The sequence below is a fragment of the Alnus glutinosa genome, chromosome 3 (genome assembly GCF_958979055.1).
Source record: "Alnus glutinosa chromosome 3, dhAlnGlut1.1, whole genome shotgun sequence".
Taxonomy (NCBI): Eukaryota; Viridiplantae; Streptophyta; class Magnoliopsida; order Fagales; family Betulaceae; genus Alnus; species Alnus glutinosa.
The window spans coordinates 32,846,144-32,862,294 of NC_084888.1; the positions used below are offsets into that span (position 1 = coordinate 32,846,144).

Genomic DNA, 16,151 nt, shown 5'->3' on the forward strand with positions numbered 1-16,151 from the left:
TTTTTTAAAAAAAAATCGCATACCCAAACAAGCCCTACATCTTTCTTTAAAGTTTTGTGGCCAGTGAAAGCCAATAATTATTTCTTTTACGTAAATATATTAACGTCTTCTTTCTCTACTCTCTGTTGTTTTCTTCCATCAAACAGTATTGTCTCGAAGGTTTTTGGAATTCAGCTTTCTCTTTCTGAGATCTTTTGTTTTTAATTGATAAAAGGTGATTAAACAACGATGAAAAATCCTCCTTTATTTTTTGGATTTTATGTTTATGCCTCAATTTTTAATTTCACCAATTTAACATCTGAGCCACCCTTTTGTTAATATTTTAATAGGAATGGCATAATAGTATTTTTTTTTTATATTATTTATATTATTTATGTAAGAAATCAATGAGGGGTCTTAGATTTAATTTTTTTTGTAAGCAAAAGTCTTAAATTGACCACATTAAAAACTGAAGAAAAAAAAAAAAAGGACATTAATAGACATTGCCATGTTCCCTTTCTCTACGTGAGATTTTAAAAAAATAACAATTTAAAAATATACGATTTAAAAAAATGTAATTTTTAACAATGTAGTTAATTAGTTGAGTTAAATTACGTTTTAACTTTTAAAATTATATGCTTTTAAAAGTACACCTTCTTGGCTTCTTATGGGAGAAAGGCAACACATTTCGTCAATTGTGAAGGCAAGGCGGTCAAGCTAGCCGGAGGGAGGCAGGACTGTCTTGCATGTTAAACATTTTCAAACCACAATCTTTTTAAAAGTACGCTATCAAACTACACTTTCCGGCGAGCCAAACGGACTCTTAATTTCAAAGAAGTTTAAAACTGAAAACAATCTTTAGAATCGAAAATGTGTGATTCAGATTATGGGTCTCTTGGCATATTTGGTTGAATCAATGAAGTGGGTGTGGGTACATAATAAAAGTCCATGCAAATGAGTAAAACAAAGAGGAAAATTGCTTAAAATGATGAGGCCGGGAGGGGCATGTTTTTCAGAAAATGAGTGAACAGTATTAGTGCGAGCCGGGGCTGACTCATTGGAACTTCATGCCCTGCTCCCCTCACCGTCGCATAGGTCAGACCCTTGTATACTTGGCTCCACCCTCCAACCTAAGTCACCCAATGCCAAAATCCCAGAAAAATAATCATTAGCTTGTAATCACTTAAGAGTTTACGGATAAAATTTTCCAATAAACTGAGTCTAAAAAAAAAAAAAATCAATTCAATCTAATTTTTGTCTAAAATATATGTGATTTTCGCATGCATTTTAGACATATATATAAATTGAATTTGTGAAAATTCTTGTAACTCAGTCTATTAAACTAATCTGTCCAAAATATACACGATTCTGACTTGCATTTTGGACAGATATATGTGATTTTCATATGCATTTTATACATATATCAATCTAATAGATTGGATTTGAGAAAATTCTTTCAACTCAGTCTATTAAACTGATCTGTCCAAAATATATGTGATTCTGACATGCATTTTGGACAGATATACGTGATTGTCACATGCATTTTATACAAATATCAATCTAATAGATTAAATTTGAAAAAATTCTTTCAACCTAGTCTATTAAACTGATCGGAAAAACTTCACTTATAATCTCTGATCTTTTATCACTTTTGAAATAAGGTACCCAAACGTTAAAACATGTCAATTTAAGGTATCCATCTTTCAAATTTTTCCAATTTCAACTATCCGTTAGAAATTTCTGTTAAATCTTATCAAAATTTCCAAAATACTCTTATGTTTTATTTTTTTAAAAAAAAAATATATATATATATATATATTATAAAAAAAAAATTTCAAAAATGCAGGCATGAGTATCTTTGCAAATTTAGTTAAACTTTAATCAACACCTAAATCCTTGCAATTTTTTTTCCTTAAAAAAAAAAAAAAAAAAAAAAGGTATTTTTGAAAATTTTGACAAGATTTAATGGAAAATTCTAACAGATTGTTGAAATTTAAAAAATTTAAAAAATTGATAACTTAAATTAACACATTTTAAAGTTTAAATATCTTATTTTAAAAGTAAAAAAATATTTGAGATTATAAATAAAGTTTTTCCTAAAGTGATATGTCCAAAATGGATTTTTGGACATGTATACGTGGTTGTGACATGCGTTTTAAACATAGATGAATTTAATAAAAAATGGATTTGAGAAAATGTAATGGCGAACCTGTTGATGGTTGTCGTACCAAGCGTACCAGTTGGTGACGGTCTTGAGCCGCAGAGCTTTGATGGAATATCGAGTTGCCGTTAGTGGCAAAATGGCATCGGTGTCACCACTGTACGTTTTTAGTAGCAAAATGGTGAGCGTCTGATCAAATATATATAAAAATATGGAAAACTTCGTTTATAATTTTTAAATTTTTGTCTTTTTTTTTAAAGAAATTATATATATATATATATATATATATATATATATATATATATATATATATATATATATATATATATATATATATATATATTTTAAAACGTCTCAATTTAGGAGTATTTATTTTTCAGAAAATTTCAATCTCAATCCTCCGTTAAAATTTTTCGTTAAACCATAACAAAATTCTTAAAATATTCCTGTGTTTATTTTTTGAAAAAAAAAAAAAAGGTATTTTAAAATTTTTGACAGGATTTAACGGAAAATTCTAACGGAAGACTGAGATTGAAACTCTCTGAAAATTGAATACCCTAAATTGAGACGTTTTAAAGTTTAAGTGTCTTCTTTCAAAATGGGTGAAAGCTCGAAAGTTATAAATGGGTTCTCCTTAAAAATATTAATCATTTTTGGGAGCTTTTAAAAAGTGTACATGGAAAATTCTGAAATGAATTGACTTGAAATTATGCAGATGCTTTGTCTATATTCTCGTTAAAATCAGGCAGTTTTTGATAAGAAGCATCATCTTGTGAATGAAATTTAATTACCTGTAGACCCATATTCTGATACCAGCTGCTATAAGTTCTTTAAAGATTGGAAGCATGGATTTTGGAGAATCTGTCCAATTATTCCTTACTGCATAACTGCAAATTCAACCCTTTACCAACAAATGTAATATATATATATATATATATAATATATATGCACTACTAACACGTTAAAATGTATTATCATATTTGAATCTAATAATTGATTTTAATATTTGATTGTAATTTTCTCGTATCTTTACGATAATTAGATTTGATTGTACAGTCAAATACAATTTGATATGCTCTCCGCCTATCATTTTGCATTCTCTCTACTTCATCACAGTTTTCTTATAAATATGAATCATTTGTATTGTAAATATGAATCATTTGTATTGTAAATATGAATCATTCTCTCTACTTCATCACAGTTTTCTTATAAATATGAATCATTTGTATTGTAATTGATCATCAAAAAATAAAAGCAAGACGTAGTCTTTCAGGAACTTCTTTAGCAGTGAATGTAGGTGTTTATCACCGAACTACTCGTAAATTCTCAACTTAAACTTTTAGGATAAATGATGGTTTAACATTAAATTATATGAACACTTAATCATTTGGCATTGCATTGAATTATAACTATCATGCAAGCAAATTCCTCGGGCGATCTTGTTCGTGTTCCTGGCCTAGATTAGATTTTACAAATATAACGATGTATATGTTGCCACATCATTTAAAATTTTAAATGATATGACACTATAAATCCGTTTGGCTTTATGATTCACAAGCTAAAAATGAGTTTTTTTAAAAAAATAAAATAAAATAAAATCGCAAAAAATAAAAATAAATAAATAAAAAAGGGTATCATTTGGTAATGGGTTTTTAAAAAAAATAACGTCATAGACAAGAAAATACTTTTTTAAAAATGTACGATTTTAATTTTTTTCAAACGCTTAATTAAATATATTTTTAAACCACACGTTTTAAAATCTTAAAAACAACCGACCATATATTTAAATGAAAACTAAAGTGGTATGAATGTAAAAAGCATACCTGCAAGTTAGCCAAGGATGAGGAGCCCGAGAAAGGTTGACATGAAAAGCCAATTGCACGCTTGTGCTATTCATGTATTTTTTTGTGTACATCACGACACAATCATCTCTCCCTCTAAATGTCCATGGCTGATCATTCACATAAATGTTTCACATCGTAAGCAACTAAGCATGAGCTCAAGGGATGGTCACCCACACCTTCACTTACTTTACTTCCATTTAATTTAAAAACAAAAATACTTACATTGCTAAATTCATGGATCAGGAATCAACTATTAATGTGGAAGAACTCATACGAAACCTATTTCTCCGAGTAAGTGATCGAACAGTCCAAAATTTATTTAGACAAACGGATCTCATATAAACTCTATTGTACTAGCAATTTAGACAATTAATTGTTATGGGTCCATATTCCAAAATTCATACCGTTCATTTTAAATTATAGGCCATGCAATTATAAAGAATTGGAAGAAAGCTCAATTTCGGATTAAGATTCTCTCAAATTATTTGCCTGAATTTGAGAGAATTTGAGCAGGTGATTATGAGAGACCCCTTGTGAGACCCACTTGATCAAATAAAAATTAGGCTACCCAATCACTTATTCGGTCAGGTGAGTCTCATAAACAGTTTTTCACAATCACCTGTCCAAATCCTCTCAAATTCGAAAAAATAATCTTAGAGGATTCTGATTCATATTAACACGTAGACTTGGGAATCCATAGCAAAAAGAATTCACAGCAATTAACTATTGTGAGAATTAAAGTTTATATGAGATCTAGTTGTCCGAACAACGTAAAATTTATTTAAACATTTGAACTCTATGGATTTGAATTAAATGCCATAAAAATTAAAAAAAAAATTAAAAAAAAAAGCGAACAGCATAAGCGGTTTAACGGTTGAGATTTAATTTTTTAAAAAAAAATTATGAGAAATGATCAAATTAAGTGTAAAATTAAATCTAAACCGTTAAACTGCACGTAAACCAGCATAACTAATTCACAATAATTACGTGGGATACTAATCCATGGGAGAGAAGGCCAAGATGTAGCTCACCAGTGGAAGCTTGACATTATGGGTTGAACCACCGTCGTCATAGCAGGGCTTGGTGTAAATGGAATAGGGATTGATGTTTCCAAACTCCGAGATGGCTTGAGAAAGAGCAGCGTTACATTCATCGCGCGGGAATAAAAACGTGTCGTCTCGGCACGACTTGTTTAGCGCTTCGTACGTGGCATCAGATATCAGCCCGTGGTTCCACCAATACTCGTGCGTCCCAATATTATCATAATAATCATCAATAAGTGGATTCCCCAACTGCACCAAATTTATCAGAAATCTTAAAAAGAATCTGATACTCCCTCCTTAATTAGTCCTTCCCACAAGAATAATCCCCCTTTTTCTCAAAACAAAAAAAAAACAAAAAAAAAAAAAAAAAAAAAAAGGAAAGGAAGGAATTGTTGTTGGGGTGACCGAATCATCCTATTATGGCCGGTTTAAGGTGGCCGAACAATCTTTTTAGGGCACTAGCAACAACTTCTTTTTAACTTTTCCTCAATTTAGAAAATTAAACAATTGTTTGCTTCCTTATTTAAATGCATTTCACAATAACTTCTTTTTTTTTTATCATTTATTTATACCATTTAAATATTCTTTAAATTAAATGCTAAGAGAAAGAGAGATGAAGGAGAAATCATTTAAATATTATTTCAAATTAATGCTAGAGGAATGAGAGAGGAAATATAAAGTTTTTTAATATTAAAATAATGTTAAGAAATGGCCGGTTTAAGGTAGCCGAACAATCTTTTTAGGGTACTAGCAATAACTTCTCTTTAACTTTTCCTCAATTTAGAAAATTAAACAATTGTTTACTTCCTTATTTAAATGCATTTCACAATAATTTTTTTTTTTATCATTTATTTATACCATTTAAATATTCTTTAAATTAAATGCTAAGAGAAAGAGAGATGAAAGAGAAATCATTTAAATATTATATCAAATTAATGCTAGAGGAATGAGAGAGGAAATATAAAGTTTTTTATATTAAAATAATGTTAAGGAAACCATTTTTGCTTCTCTAGATGTAAGGTACAACTTTTGGTTCCCTTGGTGTTTCTTTAGTTTAGGGAATAACAACGGAACCTGATTCAATGAGTTTTTCAGGAGCTTTCCCTATATGTTTGGAAGGTAATGAGATTTAGAGAAATTGCTGCTAGTGCTCTTAAGCAAAGAAGGTAGTTCGACCACCTCAAATTGCCAGTTTTGGGTGATTCGACCACCCCAAGAATCACTCAAGTCACTTCTCTTTTTTCTTTTTCTTTTTTCTTTGTTTTTGTTGTCATAATTTGAGTTGTTCATTTGAAATGAATAGTCTAAATAAAATGTGTTGCATCTAAAACTCAATGAAAAAAAAAAGGGTAATTATCTTTTCCCCCCATGAACTACCAAAAATTGTGCGATGCCCCCATGAACTACCAATTCGACCAAAATAAAGTATTCAATTACCAAAAACAACCATTTTCCCCCGTCCGTCAGTCAAAGGGGTTAAAATAAACGGTCAAATGGTCACGTGACCGTCACACGCCGTTTTACCCTAATTTTCTTCCTCTTTTCCCCCATGAACTACCACGATCTTCTTCTTTTCCCCCTCATGAACTACCACTATCTTCCAACATGTCCCAATGTAAAACGGCACATGACCCGTTGATTGTTTATTTTAACCCCTCTAACTGACGGAAGGGTGGAAATAGTTGTCTTTGGTAGTTGAATGCTCTATTTTGGTCGAATTGGTAGTTCATGGTGGCATCGCGTATTTTTTGGTAGTTCATGGGGGAAAAGGTAATTACAAAAAAAAAAATTGAATGATTAAAAGTCAAAGATTCTATTTATTTAATTTCTTTATAAAAAAAATATATTAAAAAAAAAAAAAGTTGTTGCTTTTGCATAATTACAATTGAGATAATGTACTTTTCCACTTTCAAATAGAAAGCTAAGGACAAAATTGAAAAACTAATATAAAGATGGGTAAGTAGAAAGCATGAATTACTATTTTCTTAAAATAGAGAGTAGATTACTTTTCATGGATAACTTACCAAGAAGCCTTTGAAATTAATGACAGGATTCTTGATTCCCTTGTTTCCCCGGACTATAATTTGAGAAAGCTCAGGAATGTAATGACCTGAACAAAGATGTAAAGTTAACGCAAGCACTCTATAATTCCCAAAAGATTCACATATCAAGTCATAAAAAAATGTGTTTCCTAAGGAACCTGCATAGCTTTCTCCAGCAATGTAGAATGGCCTGTGCTTGTACTGAGAGAATCTCTGAAACCATTTAACCAGAAATGTGTAGGCATCTTTTGCTGCACTTTCAGATGCAATGTAAAAGTTAGATAGCATAGATCAGTGAACATTTGACATCTGCAACAAAGGATAAGGATGGGGATCGGGTATAACAACGACGTGCAATGAGCAGCCTCATGTGAGATGGCACTCGGATCTTATTTTGTTTGGACAGGTGCTTAGACAGTCCCAACAAGGACTCGGGGTGCTCTCTCACTTGAGGCTGCTCATTCCTGCAACAAAATTCGATAGATGATCTCATTGCACTACCCGATCTGAATCCTCCAACAAAATTAGATTTGTGAACATTTGACATAAGGATGAGATCGGGTATAACGAGGAGCCCCATGTGAGATGGCACTCGGGTTTTATTCCGTTTGGACAAGTGCTTAGAAATTCTTAACAGGGGCTCGGGTACTCTCTCTCTCACTTGAGGCTGCTCACTCTTGCAACAAAATTAGATAGCCTCATTCCACCCGATCTCAATCCTGCAACAAAATTGGGTTAAAAAAAAACATAAAAAAGACCTGTCCTTTGGTCGCCAACAGTGTATATATCTTCCGAAGTATTTGTGTAGGAAAATCCTACACCTGCTGGTGAATCAAGGAAAAGCAAATTCGCCTCTGCATAAAGTAAAGTTCCACAGTTTATACACTAATAATATTCTCTGGATGTACAAGAGGAAACCCATGAAGTAATGGGTCCTAGTCCTACTATACTTGAATGACAGCCTCGTTGATGAATCAGTACCGTCCATCAACAATCTCAGACGGTCAACAGTACCCAATCACACAAAGATTAATCACTACTTCAGTACACTGTACCTGCATTCCAAGCATACGGGCTCAAAGAAAGAGTCTTGCCGTCCGGCCTTACCCGGAAGGGCCCCACCTCCTCGGAGGCTCCGTAGGCCACAGAGGAGCACCCTGGCCCACCATTGAGCCACAAAACGAGCGGCCTTGATGAGGGGCCTCTGTTAGCGGGGGCCTCTATCAACCAGTAAAACAGAGCCCGGCCTGCTTGTGGGTCCACGGGAATGTAGCCAGAATATTGAGAAAAGTTCACGTTTGCTGGCTGCCCGGGCAGCTTGATGATCCTGTCCCTCTCCTGCTCTTTAAGCTGATCATCAGCCGCCGCCACCGCCGCTGAAGACAGCAACACACAAGCAAAACCCAAAACACAAAGCTGCAGAGAGAAGGAACCACTTTTTTTGTGTTGGTCTCCCATGAGCGGCTCTTCACTCTAACTTCTCTTGGATAAGGTTCAGAAGTTATACAAAGGTATAGTGCGAGTTGGTCTCCCATGAGCACAAAGTTGTGCATTTTTTAAAGAGTAGTGCTAGGGCGGACTGAGATGCAAGTGGGATAAACTGACGGTGAAAATTAGCAGCCTTTCTATCAACAAGAGCTTGTCAAAAAAGAAAATCGAGTACCGACTTTCACTGATACATCATCCTAATTGTATAGCAGTCTTCTAAACAATATTTTTCTTTTTAAAAAAATGTCATGTGTAAAAATTTCATACAAACTGGTTCGTATGAAACTCATACAAACCTGCAGCTTATAAAAGCAACGCATACATGATCTTTAAGCTATTAAAAAAGCATGTAAGAATCACGTGCTATTAAAAAAGCATGTGCTTCTCATATGCAAGGGATACATGTCACTTTTAAAAGTTCGTTTGCAAGAAATTCGGTTTGTAGGAGATTTCTGTCTGCTTGCACATATGTCAGTTTATAGACTGTATTAAATAAAAAGTAATACTAGAAATCACATTTTTATTCCACAATTATCTCACAATACTTATGTAGTTATGTGGCAGTCTCAACTAATCCATTAAATTTTTTTAAAACAAAGATTTATCTAAAAGTTAGTTAGAACTGCTACGTCAACATTATGAGATAATTATAAAATAGAAATGTAATTTCTAGCATTACTCGGAAAGATACAATCTAACTTTGTCCGATTAAAACAGATACAACCTAAAAGCTTTGCAGCTTGTAAGGCTTTTTCTATTCAATGATAGTCTTTGTTTAGAAGAAAATGGTTGTTTAGTTTTAGACTTAAATTTCATGCATGTGTAATCTCATTAAAATAAACAGATTTACATTTTCAGATTCAGATCGCATAAGGTTGCTATTTTAATGTTCCTGGCCTTTGCTTTCACCTCACTCGATGCCTTGGTCACTTTGGATCAATCAACTGCATTATTCTCCGAGTTGGAAATATACGTTTAAAATGCATATAATTAATTATTATTATTTTGTGTGTTTTGAGTTGTTTATTAATATTTTTGTTTTGAAAACAGACACATGTCAGTTTAATAAACTGAATTTAAAGAAACTCTTCTAAGTTTTAACCAAATTTAAAGAAAAACTTTTTCTTATTTTATATGCATGTCACATTCCAATACAAGTTATAATCAAATCTAAGAAATTTCTCTAACTCAATTTAAAGAAAACTTTGTCCTATTTTGTATGCCTGCCACATTCCCATACTAGTTATAATCAAATCTATTAATGCTTCTTATTTTTATAAAAAAATAAAAATAAAAAATAATTAAAAAAATCTATTATTGCCATTTCAGTGGAACAATAATTTCATGGGCATGCATCATATTTTTTTGTCGGTGTGTGATTGCTAATTGGGGGCTTTCATAATTGCGAAAAAAGCAGTCTTTTCTGATGCAGGCATTGCCGGAAGTGGCATTTGAAGGGGAAACACAGTTAAATTCTTTTGTTATTGCAAAAAGTAAATTGCAGTGGTTTCAAGGAGGGAAATTGAAATATTGTTCCAAAGTTTATGAGGTTTTGAATCGATCTCAAAGTTTCATTTCGGTATAAAGAATATATAAATTCCACGAATTCAATAATAGATTTTAAAATAAAAAACCACATATGCTAAAAAAAAAAAAAAATGTTTGATTTCATTTTCTTTCGCATCTCTTGTCGATCTCTGTACAAGCAAATTTACTAAAAAATTTATGGGACTATATGTAGGTTCTACAGATTCAATGATAATTTTTTTTTTTTTAAAAAAAAAAAAAAATTGTGCAAAAAAAATAACAAGAGAATGACATCAAGCTCATATTTATTTTAAAGATGTGTTATTTGTATACACTTTATAAAAAATTAAAAATAAATTTCGTAAAAAATGAATAAATTAATTAAAAATAAATAAAGTAATGGGAAGGAGGGAATGAACCTCATGAATGAATGATTTTTGATAAGAGGTCATCCCAAATTCTATACAATAATATATTTTCTCCTTCAATGTTGGTGTAGGACAGGATCGAAATGAAGTGGATCGTGGTCATGATAAGGGCCATCTACTGGTTTGACCAAAAACTTTTGACTTTTGACTTCTCTTCCATTGAATTAATGGCTCAGTGCAAGTGGCCATGTGGTCTTAAATATTCTCCTCTATTATTATTACTATTATTTTTATTATTTAAAATAAAATAAAAAAAAATTGAAGAATACGAGATAAGAAAAATAGTTTATAATATAGTTACCAATACAGTCTCCTCTACATAAAATATACGTAGATAAATATTTGGAAAAAATTCCACTTGCCACCTCTAAATTACCAAGCATTTTTTAATGTCTCTTTAAACTAAAAAAATTTGCTTATAAATGATTTTTTTTTTTTTTTTTTTTTTTTGTAAATGGAATATACGTAGATAAAATCCTTCCTCTTATTTTAAAAAAATAAATAAATAAATTCATTTTTACTGTTATATCCCTACTTATCTTAAAAACTTAAGCTAATAGAAAATTTATTAATTTAATTATTTAATTAATACTTTAACATTCTCTTCATGTATAGGCTTAAACTTTTTCTCAACAAGTGAAACCAAACACATAAATTATTTAATTAAAATAGAAAAATAAATTGTGGAGATTGGATTCGAACTTTTAAACATATGCTTGAAACTATGAAAAATCATTACTTATTTTAAAAGCTTAAACTAATAAAAAAAATTAAATTATTTAATTATTTAATTAATACTTTAACATTTAATATAAACGTTCACACCCATCGTCAATTTCCTTTTCATAACCCAACAAACAAAAAGGGTAAAATAAAATTATGAAAATGGTGACGCTTGGGGGCGAGAATCAATGGAGGGGCACTCGAGAGGAATGCTTCTCTTATTGTATGAATTTAACTGAATATATAGAGTTAAATGGGTTTAGCTTGGCATGGGCTTGTTCTCCAAAAATGATTTGAAAAGAATGAAAGCTTGGCGAGGGCGATGAAGTGGAACCTCATGTCCTGCTCCAGTTACCGTTACAAATGTCAGTCCTTTGTATACTTGGCTCCACCCACCAACCTATTTCACAAAAACAAGAGAGCTTGTGAGGAGATGAGGAATCAATTTTGTAGCAAAAAAAAAAAAAAATACTTGAAATAGGCATTCAAGTTTCTCTTTTGGGAGCACTAACCTTTACATTGTCATACCATGGGTGCCAGTTGGTAATAGTTGGTAGCTTCAGGGCGTCAATGGAGTATCGAGTGGCAGTCACAGGAACCACTGCATCGGTGTCTCCACTGGAAAATGATCATCAAAAGGCATGTATGAGCAGGATGCAAAATAAATCTAACAAAATTTGCTGATAGAAAATTCCAACCCTAACCAATGCCAAAAAATATGACAGTGCTAAGGAAAGCATTAACAATATATAAAATGCATACCCCGAATAACAATAATGATAAGTATTATCTAGACCCTGAATGGAAGCAGTAGGAGTAATGTGTTATAAAACACTAGGTTCTTTTCAATTGAAAAGCTAGGACCTCACCTAAGTAGACATAATGTGTTAGCTAATGAAGACTCATTTCCTGAAATTGAATCTAGAGAGAGAGAGAGAGAGAGAGCTTTCATGTAATTCCCACTAAAAAAAGTATAGGTGATCCCTCTGAAGATATCAAGCAAATATGCTACCAAGATATAAAAAATAATTTGTATATAACATGTCAAATCTTGACGTTTATTATGCATTAATACCTCATAAAATCAGCATAGTTTCTTATAAAATTTCAAAAACAATTTCATGATCCTGTCCCCTATGTTGATTTTGGTAAGCCTTCTCAAACAGGTAAATGTGGCTTGAACACTAACGATGAACTACAATTACAAGGACCTGAAACACCATACTGTGCAAGAGCATAAGATACTTCTCATCCAACACAAATTAATCTAAACTTTTCAAAGTCACTTTCACGCCTATGCAACTTTATCTATATAGTTATGTATTGAAAAGAAGCTGCCTCCTCCAAGCATGGAGATTCCTACTCCTAGCTGGAAGTTTAGAAGTATGATAAAGTTGTTTCATTTCCAGCTTCCATATTCATGTTTGAAAAGGTCATCTCGACAACTTCATAGCCCCTAGACTACAAATATAGCCCAACACATCACAAGCTAAGATACCACAAGAAAGCTGTTTCCAGAACTACTATTATACATTCCCAAATAACTTAAAAATAATCGCTGATTTCATTAAAAAAAAACCAGGGAATTAGGGAAGACACAGAGAGAGAGAGAGAGAGAGAGAGAGAGAGAAAGAGAGAGAGAGAGAGAGAGAGAGAGAGAGAGACCTGTAAACCCATATCCTGAGACCAGCAGCAATGAGTTCAGAATAAATAGGAAGCATAGAGAGTGGAGAATCCGCCCAGTAGTTACCAACAATATCGCTGTGAAGAAAAGATTTAAGCCTATAATGCTATCGCAACATATGCAACAAAATCATCTCAAATATCCAAAACATAAGTCATACCTGCATGTTTTCCATGGATAAGAAATTCTAGTTATATTGGCATGGAGTGCCTTTTGAACTTCTGGGAGATTGAAGTACACATCAGCGTACCTCTCAGTGCAGGGATCATATGCCCGAGACATCCATGGCTGAGTTCGAAAGTAAAAGACTCAGATCAACTAAAACAAACCTTGTGAGCATTTGTAAGGGGTGAGGTCAAGTAGGCAATTTGTAGACCACTAAGAGGAATATACTTATGCTGGACAAGTATGCAAAATAGTATGGAGTAGCATTTTCACCTATACCAGTGGTGGGGAAATCCAGACCCAAAATTACTTTGTGCAACACTGAATCTAGAGTTAGCTACAAAATTAATAGGGAAACCTGGGTGTGGGGAAAATACCAACAATGGAGACAAACTATTGTGTGTGGAAAAGCAATGCATGTTTGAAATATATGTCGCCATTTAGGATTTATTCACATTTAAATTTTTTACATATTCTTAAACGTATAACATGTGCATATGAATATATGCATATTAAATTAGATACACATTATAAGAGAAAAAGAAAACCCCCTATACCGTATTGATAAGTAAAAGAAAACATCAACGAGAACTTACATAATGACCCCTTAAGTTGCGCGTCAATGATGCAGTATTATTGCAAGGCCGAGTGAAAATGCTATATGGATCAATGTTTCCCTGCTCTGCCTCAGCAACATTAAGAGCTCTCATGCATTCCAATGAGGGGTGCTGAGATGACCCAAAGTTGCAGGCAGCTCTTAGCATATGATAGGAGGAATCGGAAATCAAACCATGGGTCCACCAGTATTCGAACGTCCCAATGTAATCATGGTAATCATCAGTAACAGCGTTTCCCACCTAATAGAAACAAATTAAGAAAAGAAAATTATCAATAAGATAAATGGTTATTTGCCATTAACCAGTTGAATACTGAAAGTATATCATCCTAATCCTAGTGAAATCCACATTCCCACCAGAAATCCCTTGAAATTAATAACTGGGTTCCGGATTCCCTTGTTTCTTTGGTAAACAAGTTGAGACAACTGAGGAACATAGTGACCTGAAACAGAATATTTAGACGTTAGCTGATATTCATCATCATATCAAGTTTCCATGAAATTTTTGTGGAGCTGAAATTCAAAAAAAAAAAAAAAAAAAAGACAGTAATTCGGGACCTGCATAACTTTCTCCAGCAATGTAGAAATCCCTATGCTTGTACTGTGGAAACCTTTCAAACCAATCGACAAGAAATGTATATGCATCTTCAGCTACAAATGCATGTCACCAATATACCAAAAAATTACAATGATGTCAAAATCAACCCACTTTGAGCTAAAAGAACACAATTTGCATTACTTATCAATCATCCCCACCTCAGCACTCACGGAATTAGGTAAAACATAATCATTAATAACAATTATTTGACAATTAAACTAAAAAGCTACCTGTTCTCTGATCACCCGCTGTATACAAGTCTGAAGTCGTATTTGAATAAGAAAAACCAACACCAGCTGGAGATTCGAGGAACAGCAAATTTGCCACTGTCCAAAAGTTTGAAAATAATTAAAATTAAGTTAAAGCTCAGCATAAACGTACTACACGAATATTTGTTTGCAATTTGTACATACAATTGTTCCAAGAGTAAGGATTCAAGTAAAGGGTCTTTCCGTCTGGCCTAACATGAAAAGGTCCGATCTCCTCAGCCGCTCCATAAGCAACTGAAGAGCAACCAGGACCACCATTGAGCCACAGCACTAGTGGCCTTGACTCAGCTCCACGAACAGCCGGTGACTCAACCAACCAGTAAAACAATGCTCGCCCAGCTTGCTCATTCACAGTCACATAACCTGAATACTGAGCGAATCCCACATTCCTTGGCTGTCCTGGCAACACAGTGATCCTATCTCTAACTTGATCTCTAAGAGAAGAAGAAGAAGAAAAACAAGTTCCCACAAGAAGGGACAAAAGGCCAAGTACAGAGAATGCGGTATGACCCATGAATAAATCAGTCAAGGAAGTAATAAAGCTGAGCAAAACCCAGAAACACAAATCCCAAAAACTTGTCCGGGATCTCTAGAAATAGAGTTCTAAAATCATAGGCTTTGGACAGGGCGAACACAAAAGACACAGAAATAAAGATAGGGTGTGACCAGTAACGGAAGTACAACCTACAGAAACAAAACCTTGGGGCACAAATGCCAAAACAATCCTGGTTTTCCGAAGAATTCGCCTACAGAGCTCTAAAACATGACTTTGAAAGCATGAAACAACTAAAACGAACCAAACCCCAGAAGCCCTTATCTCAGAAAATACCCCGGGTTTCCAACTAATCTATCTAAAATACAGATAGAGAGAGAGGTTCACATCATAGGCGTTTGGCATTTTATTCACAATCCCAATGATTGTGATTAGTTGTGATGGGGTATGAACAATTAGCAGCCATGCATTTTGTTGGCGTTTTTTTCTGCCTTCTCAATCAAAGCCTTGAATTTTCTTCTCTCTTTCTTGCGTCTGATTCTGTCAGGCCAATGGCCGAACAGGCAATAAGCGCACATGGGGTTGATTCAAGATATTCAAACTTTTTGTCTGAAATGAATAATAATTGGAGGAACACACTCGATAACAAAAACAAAAAACAAAAACAAAAACATAAAAAAAGGCTAAGAGCTTTTTACTGAATCTTAGGAACCTAATGCGAAGTGGTGGCTAGGCTTCTTCAAGTATTGATACTGTCGATTATTGCATAATCTAATCAGTGAAAGCAATGATGACAGAAGCTCTAAATTAACGATTAGCAAAAAGACACGCTCACACTGTGTACCGGTTGTTATTTAACACTCCGACTTGTTCTTCTATGATAACGGTGGCCCCCGCCATTTTCGTCCTTTCCAATTTTCCATCGTTCCTCCTTTCGCTTTTTCTGCGTCTTCTTTAGAGGGATTCAGAGGAATCAGAGCAGCTCCACAGTATTGGGCCCATTTGGTAAACCACACCCTCCCCTCCCTTCTCTTTTTTTCCACTTCTTTTGAAGAAAAATAATAATAATAAAAATTTCAAAACATTCTAAT

General features: G+C 33.3%; 2 protein-coding genes across 2 annotated transcripts; both read right to left on the reverse strand.

Moving 5' to 3' along the window:
- Window positions 1-768: 768 nt before the first annotated feature.
- On the reverse strand, window positions 769-8,591 carry LOC133864806 (serine carboxypeptidase-like 28). The gene is made up of 9 exons (XM_062301223.1): window positions 8,125-8,591; window positions 7,828-7,923; window positions 7,228-7,320; window positions 7,052-7,137; window positions 5,016-5,276; window positions 3,964-4,091; window positions 2,932-3,027; window positions 2,189-2,297; window positions 769-1,109 (listed from the first exon to the last, which is right to left on the reverse strand). Exons 1-9 carry the CDS (start codon window positions 8,525-8,527, stop codon window positions 960-962), a joined length of 1,422 nt encoding a protein of 473 aa, XP_062157207.1. The 5' UTR covers window positions 8,528-8,591; the 3' UTR covers window positions 769-959.
- A 2,821-nt stretch (window positions 8,592-11,412) lies between these two features.
- Window positions 11,413-15,866, reverse strand: LOC133864209 (serine carboxypeptidase-like 27). Its single transcript, XM_062300484.1, has 9 exons — window positions 14,712-15,866; window positions 14,529-14,624; window positions 14,259-14,351; window positions 14,058-14,143; window positions 13,681-13,941; window positions 13,080-13,207; window positions 12,901-12,996; window positions 11,748-11,853; window positions 11,413-11,635 (listed from the first exon to the last, which is right to left on the reverse strand). Exons 1-9 carry the CDS (start codon window positions 15,079-15,081, stop codon window positions 11,495-11,497), a joined length of 1,377 nt encoding a protein of 458 aa, XP_062156468.1. The 5' UTR covers window positions 15,082-15,866; the 3' UTR covers window positions 11,413-11,494.
- Window positions 15,867-16,151: the final 285 nt, after the last annotated feature.

Coding starts and splice junctions, on each gene's coding strand:
- LOC133864209 (XM_062300484.1), bottom strand. CDS start 15,081: ATGGGTCATACCGCATTCTCTGTACTTGGCCTTTTGTCCCTTCTTGTG. Junction 14,352..14,528: donor AGCGGGTGATCAGAGAACAG/GTAGCTTTTTAG, acceptor ATGCATTTGTAG/CTGAAGATGCATATACATTT. Junction 13,942..14,057: donor TTAATTTCAAGGGATTTCTG/GTGGGAATGTGG, acceptor TGTTTCTATTAG/GTGGGAAACGCTGTTACTGA.
- LOC133864806 (XM_062301223.1), bottom strand. CDS start 8,527: ATGGGAGACCAACACAAAAAAAGTGGTTCCTTCTCTCTGCAGCTTTGT. Junction 3,028..3,963: donor CATCCTTGGCTAACTTGCAG/GTATGCTTTTTA, acceptor TTGAATTTGCAG/TTATGCAGTAAGGAATAATT. Junction 2,298..2,931: donor ATCAGAATATGGGTCTACAG/GTAATTAAATTT, acceptor AAAAACGTACAG/TGGTGACACCGATGCCATTT.